At 32.1% G+C, this 17,063-nt stretch overlaps 3 protein-coding genes and 1 long non-coding RNA gene across 5 annotated transcripts in view; 3 read left to right on the top strand and 1 right to left on the bottom strand.

The window, feature by feature from the left end:
- The window catches only part of LOC117134109, a 15,898-nt gene extending 15,644 nt beyond the window's left edge, over positions 1 to 254 (top strand). The window contains exon 2 of the long non-coding RNA XR_004458264.1: positions 50 to 254. This is a non-coding gene — a long non-coding RNA (uncharacterized LOC117134109). The remainder of the gene's footprint in view (positions 1 to 49) is intronic.
- Positions 255 to 3,583: 3,329 nt separating this feature from the next.
- On the top strand, positions 3,584 to 6,497 carry LOC103848133 (cytosolic sulfotransferase 11). The gene has a single exon (XM_009125104.2). It carries the CDS (start codon positions 5,366 to 5,368, stop codon positions 6,353 to 6,355), a length of 990 nt encoding a protein of 329 aa, XP_009123352.1. The 5' UTR covers positions 3,584 to 5,365; the 3' UTR covers positions 6,356 to 6,497.
- Positions 6,498 to 7,706: 1,209 nt separating this feature from the next.
- LOC103848122 (cytosolic sulfotransferase 11) lies at positions 7,707 to 13,448 on the top strand. Of its 2 annotated transcripts, XM_018656128.2 has the most exons (2): positions 7,707 to 11,205; positions 11,413 to 13,448. In XM_018656128.2, the coding sequence occupies exons 1-2, from the start codon at positions 10,865 to 10,867 to the stop codon at positions 11,918 to 11,920; spliced, it is 849 nt and encodes a 282-aa protein (XP_018511644.1). In that variant the 5' UTR covers positions 7,707 to 10,864; the 3' UTR covers positions 11,921 to 13,448. The 2 variants fall into 2 exon arrangements, with proteins under 2 accessions (XP_018511644.1, XP_033147126.1); XM_033291235.1 differs by having other exon boundaries at positions 7,707 to 13,439.
- Positions 13,449 to 14,157: 709 nt separating this feature from the next.
- Positions 14,158 to 16,620, bottom strand: LOC103848174 (oxysterol-binding protein-related protein 3B). The gene is made up of 9 exons (XM_009125139.2): positions 16,349 to 16,620; positions 15,924 to 16,134; positions 15,780 to 15,852; positions 15,587 to 15,705; positions 15,387 to 15,508; positions 15,123 to 15,299; positions 14,890 to 15,034; positions 14,635 to 14,813; positions 14,158 to 14,555 (listed from the first exon to the last, which is right to left on the bottom strand). Exons 1-9 carry the CDS (start codon positions 16,459 to 16,461, stop codon positions 14,318 to 14,320), a joined length of 1,377 nt encoding a protein of 458 aa, XP_009123387.1. The 5' UTR covers positions 16,462 to 16,620; the 3' UTR covers positions 14,158 to 14,317.
- Between the last annotated feature and the right edge of the window lie 443 nt (positions 16,621 to 17,063).

A 17,063-nucleotide genomic window follows, 5' to 3' on the forward strand; every position in this document is an offset into this window, starting at 1 on the left:
TTTTCAAGAAAATAGTGATTTTATAGTGGTTATTCCATCATTTAGGGAGTATTATGAAGTTTTACTAAATTAATTGATAAAAAACAATTAACGATGCTTATTTACCATGAAAATAGTTAACATACATTAATAGAAATGTAGAATATGGTTAGAAATTTTAAAACAACACTAAAGATTATAGGCTTCCGTATATAAAGTATTTACGAAAAACTCAATATTTTCTTAGGGTTAACATATAGATTTTGAGAAAATTTTAAAAAATACGACCATATTTTTTTAATGCCTAGTTGCATCCTGCTCAAAACATATGATGATGTTCAAAGAGGTTTGGAGCCTTTGTTGTCTCCATTATTCAAGAAAATAAGGATTTTATTGTGGTTTTCCCAACGATTTAGGGAGTATTATGAAGTTTTAATAAATTAATTGATAAAAAAAATATAACGATTCTCATATACCATGAAAAAGAGCTTAAAATACATTAATACAAATGTAGAATGTGGTTAGAAATTTTAAAACAACACTAAAGATTATAGCGCATAGATTTTGAGAAAATTTCAAAAAATACGACAATATTGTTTTAACGCATAGTTGCATCCTGCACTAACATATGATGATGTTCAAAGATGTTTGGAGCCTTAGTTCTCTCTATTTTTCAAGAAAATAGTGATTTTATAGTGGTTATTCCATCGATTTAGGGAGTATTATGAAGTTTTACTAAATTAATTGATAAAAACAATTGAACTATGCTCATTTACCATGAAAAAGATTTAACATACATTAATACAAATTTAGAATATGGTTAGAAATTTTAAAACAACACTAAAGATTATAGGCTTCAGTATATAAATTACTTACCAAAAACTCAATATTTTCAAAGGGGTTAACACATAGATTTTGAGAAAATTTCAAAAAGTACGACAATATTGTTTTAATGCCTAGTTGCATCCTGTAGTAACATTTGATGATCTTCAAAGAGGTTTGGAGCTTTTGTTGTCTCTATTTTTCAAGAAAATAGTGATTTTATAGTGGTTATTTCATCAATTTATGGAGTATTATGAAGTTTTGATAAGTTAATTGATAAATAAATTATAATGATTCTTATATATCTTGAAAAGAGCTTAAAATACATTAATACAAATATAGAATATGGTTAGAAATTTTAAAACAACACTAAAGATTATAGGCTTCAGTATATAAAGTATTTACAAAAAACTCAATATTTTCCTAGGGGTTAGGACATAGATTTTGAGAAGATTACAAAAAATACGACAATATTTTTTTAATGCATAGTTGCATCCTACACTAACATATGATGATGTTCAAAGAGGTTTGGAGTCTTAGTTGTCTCTACTTTTCAAGAAAATAGTGATTTTATAGTGGTTATTCCATCGATTTAGAGAGTATTATGAAGTTTTACTAAATTAATTGATAAAAACAATTGAACGATGCTCATTTACCATGAAAAATAGTTTAACATACATTAATATAAATGTAGAATATGGTTAGAAATTTTAAAACAACACTAAAGATTATAGGCTTCAGAATATAAATTACTTACCAAAAACTCAATATTTTCGTAGGGGGGTTAGCGCATAGATTTTGAGAAAATATCAAAAAATACGACAATATTGTTTTAATGCATAGTTGCATCCTACACTAAGATATGATGATATTCAAAGAGGTTTGGAGTCTTACTTGTCTCTATTTTTCAAGAAAATAGTGATTTTATAATGGTTATTCCATCGATTTAGGGATTATCATGAAGTTTTACTAAATTAATTGATAAAAACAATTGAACTATGCTCATTTACCATGAAAAAGATTTAACATACATTAATAAAAATGTAGAATATGGTTAGAAATTTTAAAACAACACTAAAGATTATAGGTTTCAGTATATAAAGTATTTACAAAAAACTCAATATTTTAGTAGGGGTTAGGACATAGATTTTGAGACAATTTCAAAAAATATGACAATATTGTTTTAATGCATAGTTGCATCATGCACTAACATATGATGATGTTCAAAGAGGTTTGGAGTCTTAGTTGTCACTATTTTTCAAGAAAATAGTGATTTTATAGTGGTTATTCCATCGATTTAAGGAGTATTATGAAGTTTTACTAAATTAATTGATAAAAACAATTGAACGATGCTCATTTACCATGAAAAATAGTTTAACATACATTAATAGAAATGTAGAATATGGTTAGAAATTTTAAAACAACACTAAAGATTATAGGCTTCCGTATATAAAATATTTACCAAAAATTCAATATTTTCTTAGGGGGTTAACACATAGATTTTGAGAAAATTTCAAAAAATACGACAATATTTTTTTAATGCCTAGTTGCATCATGCTCTAACATATGATGATGTTCAAAGAGGTTTGGAGCCTTTGTTGTCTCCGTTTTTCAAGAAAATAAGGATTTTATAGTGGTTTTCCCAACGATTTAGGGAGTATTATGAAGTTTTAATAAATTAATTGATAAAAAAATTATAACGATTCTCATATACCATGAAAAAGAGCTTAAAATACATTAATACAAATGTAGAATGTGGTTTGAAATTTTAAAACAACACTAAAGATTATAGGCTTCAGTATATAAATTAGTTACCAAAAACTCAATATTTTCGTAGGGGTTAGTTAGCACATAGATTTTGAGAAAATTTCAAAAAATACGACAATTTTGTTTTAATGCATAGTTGCATCGTGCACTAACATATGATGATGTTCAAAGAGGTTTGGAGCCTTAGTTGCTCTATTTTTCAAGAAAATAGTGATTTTATAGTGCTTATTCCATCGATTTAGAGAGTATTATGATGTTTTACTAAATTAATTGATAAAAACAATTGAACGATGCTCATTTACCATGAAAAAGAGTTTAACATACATTAATACAAATGTAGAATATGGTTATTAATTTTAAAACAACACAAAAGATTATGGGCTTCAGTATATAAAGTATTTAGCAAAAACTCAATATTTTCGTAGGGGTTGTTAACACATAGATTTTGAGAAAATTTCAAAAATTACGACAATACTTTTTTAATGCCTAGTTGCTTCCTGCACTAACATATGATGATGTTCAAAGAGGTTTGGAGCCTTTGTTGTCTCCGTTTTTCAAAAAAATAAGGATTTTATAGTGGTTTTCCCAACGATTTAGGGAGTATTATGAAGTTTTACTAAATTAATTGATAAAAAATTATAAAAATTCCCATATACCATGAAAAAGAGCTTAAATACATTAATACAAATGTAGAATGTGGTTAGAAATTTTAAAACAACACTAATGATTATAGGCTTTAGTATATAAATTACTTACCAAAAACTCAATATTTTCGTAGGGGTTAGTTAGCACATAGATTTTGAGAAAATTTCAAAAAATACGACAATATTGTTTTAATGCATAGTTGCATCCTGCACTAACATATGATGATGTTCAAAGAGGTTTGGTGCCTTAGTTGTCTCTATTTTTCAAGAAAATAGTGATTTTATAATGGTTATTCCATCGATTTAGGGAGTATTATGAAGTTTTACTAAATTAATTGATAAAAAATTATAACGATGCTCATTTACCATAAAAATAATTTAAAATACATTAATACAAATGTAGATAATGGTTAGAAATTTTAAAACAACAATAAAGATTATAGGCTTCAGTATATAAAGTATTTAGCAAAAACTCAATATTTTCGTAGTGGGGTTAACACATAGATTTTGAGAAAATTTCAAAAAATACGATAATATTCTTTTAATGCATAGTTGCATCTTTCACTAACATATGATGATGTTCAAAGAAGTTTGGACTAGCCACTAGCCAAATCTTCTACCCCAAATTGGTAAAAAAGGTGGATACAGAACTCAATAGGTGATTAGGCTTATATATGCATACCAATTAACAGGTGGAAAGACATCAAACAGTTCTCAGTATAAGTGTTTACATGAAGAGTTATATTGTCCGTAAAGATTTTGATAGCAGATCAGACAATTAAGATCAATCCCTTTAACAATATCAACACCAATCATTTCGAGTATTCATTTGTTCAGAATCTGAAAGAAAAGACATCTGGTAGAGTTAATCTCTTTGTCAATATATATACATAATTCCAAAACTATTTGATTTTCAATTTAAGAAAGCCAAGAAGAAGAATACGGTGCACAAAACGTTGGACCATCCACATCTTAGCACTTTTACATGCATCCTACGATCCCAATAATGTGGACTGGTCTCACCAACTCTCCATTAATAATAGATGTCAAGTTAATATATGGGGAATTTTATAGTTTGTAATGATTTTTTGAGACCAGATCAGACAAAGAAGATCAGAGAGGAAGATGATCAAGCTCTTTACCAACGTCAACACCAATTATTTCAAGTATTCCTTTGTTCAGAATCTGAAAGAAAAGATATCTGTTAGAGTTGATCTCTTTGTCAATTTATATGCATAAGTACTTCCAAAACTATTTGAATTCACCAGCTCATACAATGAAGGTTCCAATGAGACCAATCATACAAGCTCTCGTGTTCCATATCTCAGCCGTGTATGCGAATACCAGAAACGCTGCTTCAAACTTGGGTTCACATTTGTCACTATAATCTTTCCAACAAAATAAAAATACAGAAAACGAGGAATGTGGGAAAAAAGAAGATACATGAGAGTCCTTTATCTGTCTAGAGTTTTTGAAATAATGAAAGCAAATTATTTCGCTAAATTATGATACTTTGTTTATTTCGCTAAATTTTTATCATCTAAAATAAAAACCGAATTAAAAACTGGCGGTATCCAAAACTGCGAGACAGAAAACCAAAAGAGGAAACATAGTTCTAAAAGATGGAGAGACCAACCAAACCTGATGTATGCGATACATTAACACACAAGAAAACCATTACACATAAACAAAGCCTTATAAAACATCAAGAATAATTGAAACGCTAATCTGATTTTTTTCAGTCTAATTTGATGCTCTCCTTTTTTTGTTAAAACGAGTAAATTATAGTCTAGTTTAAAATGATAATGAAAATAAGTATATAATAGCTAGACAGCTGGTTGCAGTATGTATTATAAATCCTCTCTTTCTAACGAACACGTTGAACCATCAACATCTTACACTTTATTTATTCATCTCACTACCCAATAATGTCTGCTCGTCTCACCAAATCTCCATTTCTCTGATTAATTAACAGTTGATGTGAGATGTCTTTATTTTTTATTTATTTTATCTTGTTTTCCTTTAATGTGTGCATTCGTCTGATCCCAAACTAATGTTTACAGGTCTCACCAACTCTCTATAACTCCAACAAATTAATAATACATGTGAAATGTGCTATTGAATTATTATACTTTCTTACCGTTTCTCCTATAATGGATGATGCTTCACAAAATCTTCGAACACCCGCAAATTTCATGAAGGACGATGATGTGAGCCAAGAATGTAAGAATCTGATCTCTTCTTTACCTTCAGAGAAAGATTTCACGGGAAGAAAACTCTACAGCTACCAAGGATCTTGGTACTATCCCAACACACTCCAAGCAATCCTAAACTTCCAAACACATTTCCAAGCGCGAGACAGCGATATCATCCTAGCTTCTTTACCCAAATCAGGAACCACCTGGCTCAAGGCTCTTGCATTCGCCGTCGTCCATAGAAACAAGTATGCTCCTAATCTTGAATCCCATCCTCTCCTCTCCGACAATCCTCACAACCTCGTCCGGTTTCTTGAACTTGATTTATATGTCAAGAATCAATGTCCTGGCCTAGAAGAGCTTCCTTCGCCTCGGATTTTTGCAACCCACATGCCTTTTCAAACCCTTCATGAATCTCTAAGAGATTCTCCTTGCAAGGTTGTTTACGTGTGCAGGGACATAAAAGATGTGTTGGTCTCTCGTTGGCATTTCAGGAGCAAGCTTGTTAGTAACTACTCGCTTGAAGATATAGTTGAGGAGTATATTAAAGGGGTTTGCTTCTTCGGGCCGTTTCAGGAACAAGTATTAAGTTATTGGAAAGAGAGCTTGGTGAATTCGAATCATGTTCTCTTCATGAGGTATGAAGAAATGATAGAGAAGCCTGAGGCTCAAGTTATAAGAGTCGCTGATTTCTTAGGTTGTCCGTTCACTGAAGAAGAAAAGCAAAGTGGAATAGTAGAGAATATCTTGGAGCTGTGTAGTTTTGGTAACTTGAGTAACTTGGAGGCTAACAAGACTGGGACATCTACTTGTGGAATTCCTCACCATGGGTTTTTTGGTAAAGGAGGAGTTGGTGGCTGGAATAATCATCTCACTGATGATATGGCAAGAAAACTCGATGAGATGGTTGAAAAGAAACTAGAAGGTTCAGGGTTGAAGTTTGAGTGATCCAAGTTCATAATAATTTTTATATGTTTGATATTCAATAAGAAAATCGTGTTATGATATATAAAGATTATATGAAAGCTAAGCTCAGTTATCGTTTGCATATCTTTTGGTGTGTTGTTTTAAAAATGTATATATTGGAAAATATGTGTGTTTTCTTTTGTTTTTCTTTGTCATGTACACAATACACCTAAACCGGCTAAAGATGGAGAACTTCTATATGGAGTAGCCACTAGCCAAATCTTTGTAACCCAAAAGTGGTCAAAAAGGTGAAGGAAGTTATGTTGTGGATACAGAACTCAAAAGGTGATTATGCTTATACGTACCAGTTAAAAGATGAGAAGAAATCTTTGTAAGATAACTGAAGGCTCTTATCAGAATAAAGTAGTTTTTTTTTTCTTGAAACTCTGATATAATTAAATAGTTGTCAGCATGAGTTTTTTATACTGAGAGTTCTATAGTTCGTAAGCAGGCTCTTTGTTTCTTGGATTTCATAAGAAAAAAAAAGTTTGTAAAGATTTTTGAAACCAAATTGGACAAAGAAAGCCAGAGAGAAAGATGAAGAGCCCTTTCCAACATGAAAACCAACTATTTAAAGTATTTGTTTGTTCAGAATTTGAAAGAAAAGACACCTGTTAGAGTATTTTTTTATAAAACAAGAGAATGGTTTTTTTTTCTCACCCACAATACATAAATAAATTCATAGTTTATGATTTTTTGTTTCTTAGGCTAATTTTTTATCATCTAAATAAAAATCGGAACTAAAACCGACGGTTCCCAAAACTGCAAAGATACAAAACCAAAAGAGATTTTTTTTTTTAACAAAACAAAAGAGGAAACATATTCTAAAAGATGGAGAGACTAACTATAGGCAATTTCAATGTATTTTACTATTTTTCTTTTAAAACAAATGAGCTCTATAATAAAGAGCAAAATAGAGAAGAATATTAGTTTTCCAAAATAATCATCTCTAAATATATATAACAAATTATAGAAGAATGTTATTTTTTTTTTATAAATAAAAGAAATATAACAATATCTATTTTACAGGAAAAACAGAGTAGAGTTAAATACTATTAAACCTGGTGTATTATGAGCTACAATAACACACAATAAAACCAACAGAAAACTTCGAGAGTAATTGAAATTCTATCGACGAAACTCAAATTTGATCATTTTCAATCTAATTTGATCATTTTTTTCTTGAAAAAACGATTAAATTAGACTCTAGTTTAAAATAAATTTGAAAGGCTTATGAAAATTAGTATAACTAGCTAGACAGGTTATAGTATGTATTATGATCCTCTCTTTTTAAAGACCACTAGGGCTTAATAAAATATCAGTAAATTTTGATTTGATTCGTTTCATTATTCATGTTTATTCGAACAAATATTAGATATATATAACTCCATGAATCAAAGCAAAGATAATATGTAATATTCGTAAAAAAAAATCATAAATACTAATATATTTTTGAACTGATATCTATTCTGTTATATGCATGTACATACATATATTTAAATAATTTTATATATAAGTTATATGTATATATATAGATTTATTTTATTTAAGTTTTACACTATTTTTATTTACTAAATTTATTATATTAGTTATTAGAATTTTAAAAAGTGAATAATTTTATTTTTTATTAATACATTACTATTTTATATTATTTTGATTTTTATTTGTATGTTCAAATTAGATATCTAGTTTTAAAAAATTAAAATATTATATATCCGGAACATCAAATATCTGGATGCCAAGGATACCAAATATGTAGATGCCTAAAAATTAAATCGGATCAAATAATTGATTATCCGAGTGAAATAGATCTGTTCACAAATACTTTATCCGTCCACCCCTAAAGACCATGTTGAACCATCGACATCTTGCGCTTTATTTATTCACTAGGTGATAATCCGCACCATGTGCGGAATAAATTTATTAAAAAAAATTATATTTAGTGATTATAAACTCTACTACACATTTTGTTATACATCTTAATAATAGTTAACAAATGTATAAATACTGAATAAAAACCATTTATCCACATCTTGTGTGTGATGGACCTTGTATATACAAATTATTTTATGTATTATTATTTATTTTACATTTTTATATTGTATAATAACAAATAGGAAATATATAATTAATAATTGAGGAAAATTAATTATTAGCAATATAATTAAATTGGTAGACAAATCATTCTTGTTTATTTACTATCATTTTATGGTAAGTAAATATAAATATCACATTTATCTATTTTGTATATAATTAAATTAAATTGGTAGGCAAAAAATTGACATTACTTTTCTAAACAGCTAAAGGGATTTCATTGACTCATAAGATATACACTGACACATAGACACATTGAATGTTAGACGCTTCTCCAAGTAATCTTAACAATAACAAAAATATTTTAGATGTCGCATATTTATACATAATAAACGACATATACAATTTGTAACACATAAAAAATGACTCCATGAAATGTAATTGAACACGAGTTGTCTTACGGAACTCATATGTTCTTTAACACCAGTTTAAACTTAGACAAATACAGACAGATCTTTTGTTTATTATGACTAAGACAAATCCGAAGTGAGTTTCAGCTGTGTTGTTTATAATAAAGAACATGATGTTCAATACGAACTGAATAACCTTGAACGATTATATTTAGAAAAATATAGACAAAGTATTGTTTACCATGACCAAGACAAACCCGAGTGAGTTTCAGCTATGTAAAATCATAGTTGACAACCTAAGGTTCATTACTAACTGAATAATAATGAGAAATGACAAATTTGATATGGTTCACTACTCTAGGAATAACAACCTGATGGATGTTTCTTAACGATGCATCTTAAATAGCAAACTGAAACATATTTTAAAAAGATACATTTCAAATTTTGACGAATAACTCATCAATCGAGCAGACAAAAATAACTCATCAATAATATGTGTATAGTTAGAAAGGATTACACATCTTGTTTCTTGTGATTTTGAATAATAGTTCTGGCAGATTTAGGTTCATTACTAACTGAATAACAATGAAAATGACAAATATACCACGTTCAAAATAACAATTTGATAATTGATAGTAAGATCAGTCACTTTACCATTAAGAACCTAAGCTATGTTACTACTTACTGTTGCATAGTCTATATGGATGGTTCATGGAGTAAATTACAGTATTCAATTCTGAAAGATGAAGGGAAGACTTATTTACATCAATTTTTTCCATGCAGATTACGTTAAGATATGAAACATGAAGAAGTAACACACAGACTTAACTTCCCTTATATATTATAAGAGAGAATCCGATATGGTGGTTTCTGTCGCTATTCTTCTGGCCATCTATTTTCCAGTAGAGCTTTATTCTACATGTTTCTGTCGCTATTCTTCTGACCATCTATTTGTCAATAATATCATGCATAGCCATTCCAAAAATTAAGACTTTCCAATCATGCATGGCTATCTCTCGATCTCTTAGATGTGCTATGCCAGCTGGCAAAGGGAGGTCATACTGTTCTAGTTAGTTCGCTGCTCCATTATCCACTCACACGATGTCCTAAAACCCCGCCTCTTGGAATGGCACACATCAAAGTAGTTCGCCATGAGTGTCTGATGATGTATTCTCTTAACTTTCAATATTTTTTCGGCTAAGTATGTTCTTCCTATTGTTGCAGACTGTTAATCTCATGCAATGCGAAGTGCTATATGTTATTCTTCCACTCTACACTTTATGAAGTATAGCCTCGTGAAATATCAAAGGAAGGAAACCAACCATGCATGTTTCAGTAGGAGAAGCTTCTTTCGATGTGCTATTTCATCGAGTTCAGCTTGCTTACATACTACTCGTGACAGCACATCGAAGGAGAACAACCATGCTGGTTTCGGTTGGAGAAGCTTATTTCGATTTTTTGTTTCATCAAGTTCATCTCGCTTATATACAGCTCGTGAAAGCTCGAAGGAAGGAGAATAACCATACCGGTTACAAAAAGCTCAACAAATATTCTTCAACTTAGTCAACCAATTCTTCTCACGTTTTTAATCAATGAAAATATTAAAGTTGGAGTTTTAATCGCAAGATAACAGTCATATACCAAAACTATTTTTATGTAGGGACACATGAGATGCAAACTTGGAAACATATTTTGCTAATTAGGCAATTTTAAGCATAATAAAATTGAAATGATTGTGAGCATGACATGTGTCAATATAAGTGTGAACACATTTATTGACAATGTTTCTCTTTTAATATATAAGGGATCTCACTACCCAAATGATTCCTCCTCTCACCAACTCTCCATGTCTCTGATTAATTAATAGTGGATGTTAGGTGTGTTCGTTTTATGTGTCCATTTGTCTATCCGCAAATAATGTTTACTGGTCTCACCAACTCTCTGTGACTCCAAGTCTCCAGCAAATTAATAAAACATGTGAAATGTACTTTCAAATTATTTTTAGTATCATGTTACCGTTTTATATGATCGTTCCTCTTATCACCCCATGATTATACAAAGTCAAATTCTTCTTTACTTTCCTACCGTTTCTCCTATTATGGAAGCTTCACAAAATCTTCTTCAAACACCTGCAAATTTCATGAAGGTCGATAGTTTGAGCCAAGAATGTGAAAATCTGATCTCTTCTTTACCTTCAGAGAAAGATTTCATGGGAAAAAACCTCTATAGCTATCAAGGATCTTGGTACTATCCCAGCACACTCCAAGCAATCCTAAACTTCCAAAAACATTTCCGAGCACGAGACAGCGATATCATCCTAGCTTCTTTCCCCAAATCAGGAACCACCTGGCTCAAGGCTCTTGTATTTGCCGTCGTCCATAGAAACAAGTACGCTCCTAATCTTGTATCCCATCCCCTCCTCTCCGACAATCCCCACAACCTCGTTCGGTTTATTGAACTTGATTTATATGTTAAGAACCAACGTCCTGACCTAGAAGAGCTTCCTTCCCCTAGGCTTTTTGCAACCCACATGCCGTTTCAAACGCTTCATGATTCTCTAAGAGATTCTCCATGCAAAGTCGTTTACATGTGCAGGAACATAAAAGATGTGTTGGTCTCTCGTTGGCATTTCAGGAGCAATGTTGTTAGAAAAGAGTTATACAGTAACTATTCACTTGAAGATATGGTTGACGATTTTATCAAAGGGGTTTACTCGTTGGGACCGTTTGATGATCAAGTCTTACGTTATTGGAAAGAGAGCTTGGTGAACTCGAATCCGGTACTCTTCATGAGGTATGAAGAAATGATAGAGAAGCCTGAGGTTCAAGTTATGAGGCTCGCAGATTTCTTGGGTTGTTCGTTTACTGAAGAAGAAAAGCAAAGTGGAACGGTGGAGAAGATCTTGGAACTGTGTAGTTTTGGTAACTTGAGTAACTTGGAGACCAACAAGACTGGGACATCTGTTTGCGGAGTTGCTCCCCATGCGTTTTTTCGTAGAGGAGGAGTTGGTGACTGGAAGAATCATCTCACTCATGAAATGGCAAGAAAACTCGATGAGATGGTTGAGAAGAAATTAGGAGGTTCAGGGTTGAAGTTTGAATGATCCAAGTTGGCTTGATGTTTGATATTCAATAAAGAAATCTTTTAATGATAAAAGATTGTATGAAACTAGTTCTTTAACAGTTCGGTAATCTTTTGGTGTGTTACTTAATTTTTTTTTTTTATCAAAATGTTGGTTTTACGGGAAAATGTGCATTTTCTTTTGTTTTCTTTTGACACGTAGACAATACACCTAAGAGCAAGTCCAATGGTAAAAATCCATAATGGGCTCTAATCAATACTTTAATAATTAATTTTGAGATTTGAAAAGTTTAAAACCCTTGTTAGTATAATTAAACTTCTCATGGTCCAATGGACGAACCTCTTTGAGGTTCTTAAAATTTTTTTTTGTTAAATTGAATGATTGTAAATATGAAACTTGAATTCACATTTTGTATATATAGAATATATAAACCTTGATGATAAGGGAGATATAGTATGGCTTCACTTCCTCCACGTTTATACGAACCTTGCTTTTGCCGTAGAGATCATACTTGTTAAACACTTTCAGCCACTTCATGTTCTCTCTGTCTTCATTATTCATCAAATGCTTGTATGCTTCTGATTTGTGCAGAGCTGCAAACCCAACTCTTTGTTGTCTTCATCATACAAGCATTTGAACGATCGCTTGTATGCCCAAAAAAGCAAGGATTCATGATCCATCAAAACACATGGAGCAATTTTAAGAAAAAAACTTGATAATGAAAGGAGGGAAGTACCACAAAGCTTAATGGATAGTTCGTATAGTGGGACAATCTTTTCTAAACGATCATGCTCTGCTTGCGTAATCAAACCCATTTCATCATGACGGATATCAGTTTTGTCTGTGGTGTAGCTGAAACCAGTTCTAACAAGCTGGTCAACATACAATAGATTAGAAGCCTAAAAATGTTATTGTCTCATTGGCCGAATCTTGTACCCCAAAGTGGTCAAGAGGCTTGGGACTTTGGAGAATTTTCTATCTGAACTAGCCACTAGCCAAATCTTCTACCCCAAATTGATAAAAAAGGTGGATACGTAACTCAGTAGGTGATTATGCATATCTAAGATTTTATCAAAAGTTCATTTTGTTGTTTTCTAACACATATCTAAATAAATTAGTTGTTGTCATATTTTCTTTTTTGAATTTTTCATTTTATTTTCATATCAGTTTTAGAATATAACATTGATATAAAGTTGTATCAAAATTATCTTATAGTTATACTTACATTTATATAGTTAATTAATTTAAAATTAAATTAAAATTTAAATCATGTTAAACTGATTGAACCGGTCTGACCATTGATCCGGTCCAATCATTGACCCAACTACCCGGTTTTCAAAACATCTATACTATTAAAAGGAAAATATTTTTAAAAAATCTACTACTTTAAAAGTGTGGATCTGTTTTTAAACAAAAAAATATTAACTTTTTAATATAAATTAATTGTTCTATCTAATCTATTAAAAGAGGAGTACAAAATTAGATTATCCCTTAGTTTTCCACTATATTTACAATAGCATGCCACTGAAGTTATTAATTAACCTATCTTTTAGGATTTTTGTCTTTTCTCTTCAATTAATGTATTTCCAAAATCAAATTCTAACTAAAAAATCATGGTAACAATAATTAATAAACCTAAATTTTAATATTAATTGTCTTTTCTTTTTTTTTCATTATACATATGTGTGTTTGAAAATAATTAATTCCATATATACATTTCATAATTACATACATTATACGGTAATTATTTTACTAATTCCACATATACATAGTAAATAGTATACAAAAATTTTATTATACATAATCATAAAATTGTGATCCATAAAAATAGTTTATACAACAATTTTATTATATATAATCATAAAATTTTGATCCATAAAAAATAAAAATACATTTGTGTGACTTTACAGGTCATATTCTAAATAAATAGATGATATAACTAAAGGTTTACATGATAAAATAAAACTACTCAATATAAACTATATAATTATTGTGTTTAGAAATGTCATATTAAAAATAAATTAAACGGGTAACTTTTAAAATATATATTATCACTTATACAAATAAATATTTATTTATAAAAAAAACTAACACCTGCGCGGGTGCGCGGGTCAAGCTCTAGTTAAATTTTAAATAGAAAGTATAATTACATCAATCACAAAATGACAAGTGTTCCATAAGTTTGTAATGAGGTTCTTAAAACCTCTTAGTTTGGTGAGACGATTAAGCCTCAAGGCGGAGGAGATAACCTATGGCAATGAGGATGAAAAATTGATTTGAATAAAATGAAAAAAGAACAATAGAAGTTGTAAACTATAACTAGAGAAAGCAAGAGTTTGTTGAAACTACTAGAGAATAAGTATTACAACACATGATACCAAAAGTTTTGATCTTCTTTTGTCTTTTGGAGCAGTTCACTCAAGTCGACATGTCTGGGAACTGCCATGGGTTGAATGGGATTGACTTAGGGTCGGTGTTATCTTCAGATTTATCAGCAGCTTCCCGGTGTTCCAAGTACTTTCCATTGAACTGGTAAACTTCGAGATCGCCCCATGGTGTTGGAGTGACTTCTTCAGTAATATCAAACCACTTGGGGGTAAAGCTTTGGCCTTTCTCTTCGCGGGTTCTCTTTTCAGCTCTCTGTCTCTCTTCCATGCTGTGTAACAAGACGAGAAGGATGAGCGTTAGCTTTACTTTAACTTCAGATCCTAAAGAACAAGTTTTTGTAACCATACCTGCTCTTCTCATAGCCGGATTTGGACATGTCGCCCATCTCTAGTGCGTATCTATCAGGGCGTAACCTTGAATCAGACGGCAAGAGCTTCTTTGGGGCAGTGTCGAAGCTATTGATCTTGTGAGCAAAGTGTGTGTATTGGTACTTGTCATCCTTTGGAGCATCAACGAGTTTCCAGACCTATGAACACATAAGATAGCATTAGAAATGTCATCAAAGAGAATTAGAGTTAATGACAAAGAGAGAAGTCACCAACCTCCTTTAGTTCAGTATCCGGGAGAGGTTCACCTTCACCATCACACTGCTGATAACTCATGGACTCGTTCCATTTACCAGTCATTAGTATCTTGGGCTCCTCATTGGCGTTATAGACATATCCGTCCACTTCATACCGACCAGATCTGTTCAGACCGTGAATGCACATGTCTTAAACTTATTACGGAAATATAAAAATACAGGAAGATGAGGTTGCATTGAAGGTTAACTGACCCGAACCAACCACATGGTTGAAAGTAAAGAACAACTTTGTCACCAGTTGTCATGTTGGTCATGATCATTTCCCCAGGAGAATCAACCCAAGTTCGTCCAAAGATTAAGTTATGAACTTTGGTTAGAGGAGGTACCAAGTCAAGAACCACTCCATCTCTTTTAAGTGTCACACGTGTCCTGCACCAAAGAATCATCACATTTAAGATTCAGGATAAAGAATGTTAATTCAGCAGCCCATGCTGTGGTTTTGTTTTGAAGAGTTACCTTCCTACTGGGTAAACGTCAATGGAATTGCCGAGAAACTTTGTTTTCAGTTTCGAAGTACAATCATAAGTGAAATGCTCGTTTTCAGCATGGCCTGCACTCATCGGGGGGTGATGGCTGACCTGAGAAACAAGACTATTGGTGTCAACAATCTGGAAGCTAAAGCGCTAATGTGAGTTCTAAAAAGAAATGGCTGTGACCTGTTCGGATATGAAGTTGACACCATTGTAATTAGCCATCTCATAAGTCTCACCAAGGATTGGATTAAACGGTTTCCACGTACGTTGGAAAGCAAAGTACACAGATATAGCCCATGAAGCTGTTAAAGGTTACACGATTCAGCCACACAGAGACCACATAAACTCCAAGAAGGAAAGGAGGAGAAGCGCTTACAAGCATACACCATGCGCATATAAGGATCCTCAGTTTCATCTGCCATGTCTAGTAGATGCGAGTACTCCATCAACTGTCAGAAACAGAGCACATATCATCATCAAACAGAACAAAACATGAGATGCTGTTGTAATGAACACAAACCTCAGCCATTTTCTGGAGCATTGTCATTGGTTCAAAGATAATAACAGGAAGGGTCACCATCGATGTGACGTCAGACCCTATGTACTTCTGCATCATCTTCCAATAACCATCTCTATCCTCTTGCTTCCATCTTCCTCTGTTAGCTTCCTCAGCTGCATCCTCTGTACTTCCCTCAGGGTTAATAACTTCAAGTCCCTCATAGCCAACCAAACTGAGAAACCAAAACCAAAACAAAAATCAAAACCCATTAAGCCTATTCCAACAAAGATTCAAACTTTAAGCAAACCCAATATGTGAATTAACCTCTCATCTAAAAATCAATTCCATTACAAAAATAAAGTTATCGACTTTATACGAAGATCTGAAACAGGGGATACACCAAATCACAACGTTTGTATATAAAAGGGGGATCTCAAAAGCCTTACCCGTTAACTGATTTGGTCATGGCCGATCCCAAACTTGAGATCGAGGAAGCGAGAGAAGCGAAGAAACCACTCCCTCCGCCGCCGCCGCCGTTTTTGGGATCGTTAGGAGCCATCTCTCCGCCGCGGACCACGAGCTCCGGCGATGAACAAATCGAGAGAGAGAGAGAGAGAGGCGTTGGTGGGAATCTAAAGGGGGTGTGTGTTTAATTAAGAAGGAAAGAGATTCGTCAATAATGGAAGAACAGCGATGGAGACGATGCAGAGGATTTTTTTTGGGATCGTGTGCTGGACCTGCGTTGGCACTTTCTCAATTTTTAACATGATCAAACCGGCTCCGAATCGAAATTAACGTCAAATATAAACCGAACCGGTTCGATTAAAGCCGTCTTTTCGTTGGTTAAGCATAAACGGAGCATATATTTCTATAAACCGGAAATCAAACCGGAAGGTGTTTAAGGGGTAATCGTCATTGATGACGACACCTACATGCATGCTTCTTCAAATTGAAACACTCTCTATGGTCTCTGCTCGTATATATACATGTTTTTGTATATGTTCCATTGGACTTTTCACAAATCAAAGTCATCACCATCGCATATTAAGCATATAGTTATGTTTATCAAATTATTATCATCATGATCAGCGGAAAGGACCTTTTAGTTTACATAGTATCATGCAGGTTTTGAAATCTTAAGGGTTCAAATGACTTTACCAA

Source organism: Brassica rapa, chromosome A01 (assembly GCF_000309985.2).
Source record: "Brassica rapa cultivar Chiifu-401-42 chromosome A01, CAAS_Brap_v3.01, whole genome shotgun sequence".
Classification (NCBI taxonomy): Eukaryota; Viridiplantae; Streptophyta; class Magnoliopsida; order Brassicales; family Brassicaceae; genus Brassica; species Brassica rapa.

What these genes read in the sequence shown, in the direction of transcription:
- LOC103848133 (XM_009125104.2), top strand. Translation starts at nt 5,366, where the DNA reads ATGGATGATGCTTCACAAAATCTTCGAACACCCGCAAATTTCATGAAG.
- LOC103848122 (XM_033291235.1), top strand. Translation starts at nt 10,865, where the DNA reads ATGATTATACAAAGTCAAATTCTTCTTTACTTTCCTACCGTTTCTCCT.
- LOC103848174 (XM_009125139.2), bottom strand. Translation starts at nt 16,461, where the DNA reads ATGGCTCCTAACGATCCCAAAAACGGCGGCGGCGGCGGAGGGAGTGGT. An exon ending in ATGACCAAATCAGTTAACGG is followed by an intron (nt 16,135 to 16,348) that starts GTAAGGCTTTTG and finishes TTGGTTTCTCAG; the next exon opens with TTTGGTTGGCTATGAGGGAC. An exon ending in GACGTTTACCCAGTAGGAAG is followed by an intron (nt 15,300 to 15,386) that starts GTAACTCTTCAA and finishes TCTTTGGTGCAG; the next exon opens with GACACGTGTGACACTTAAAA.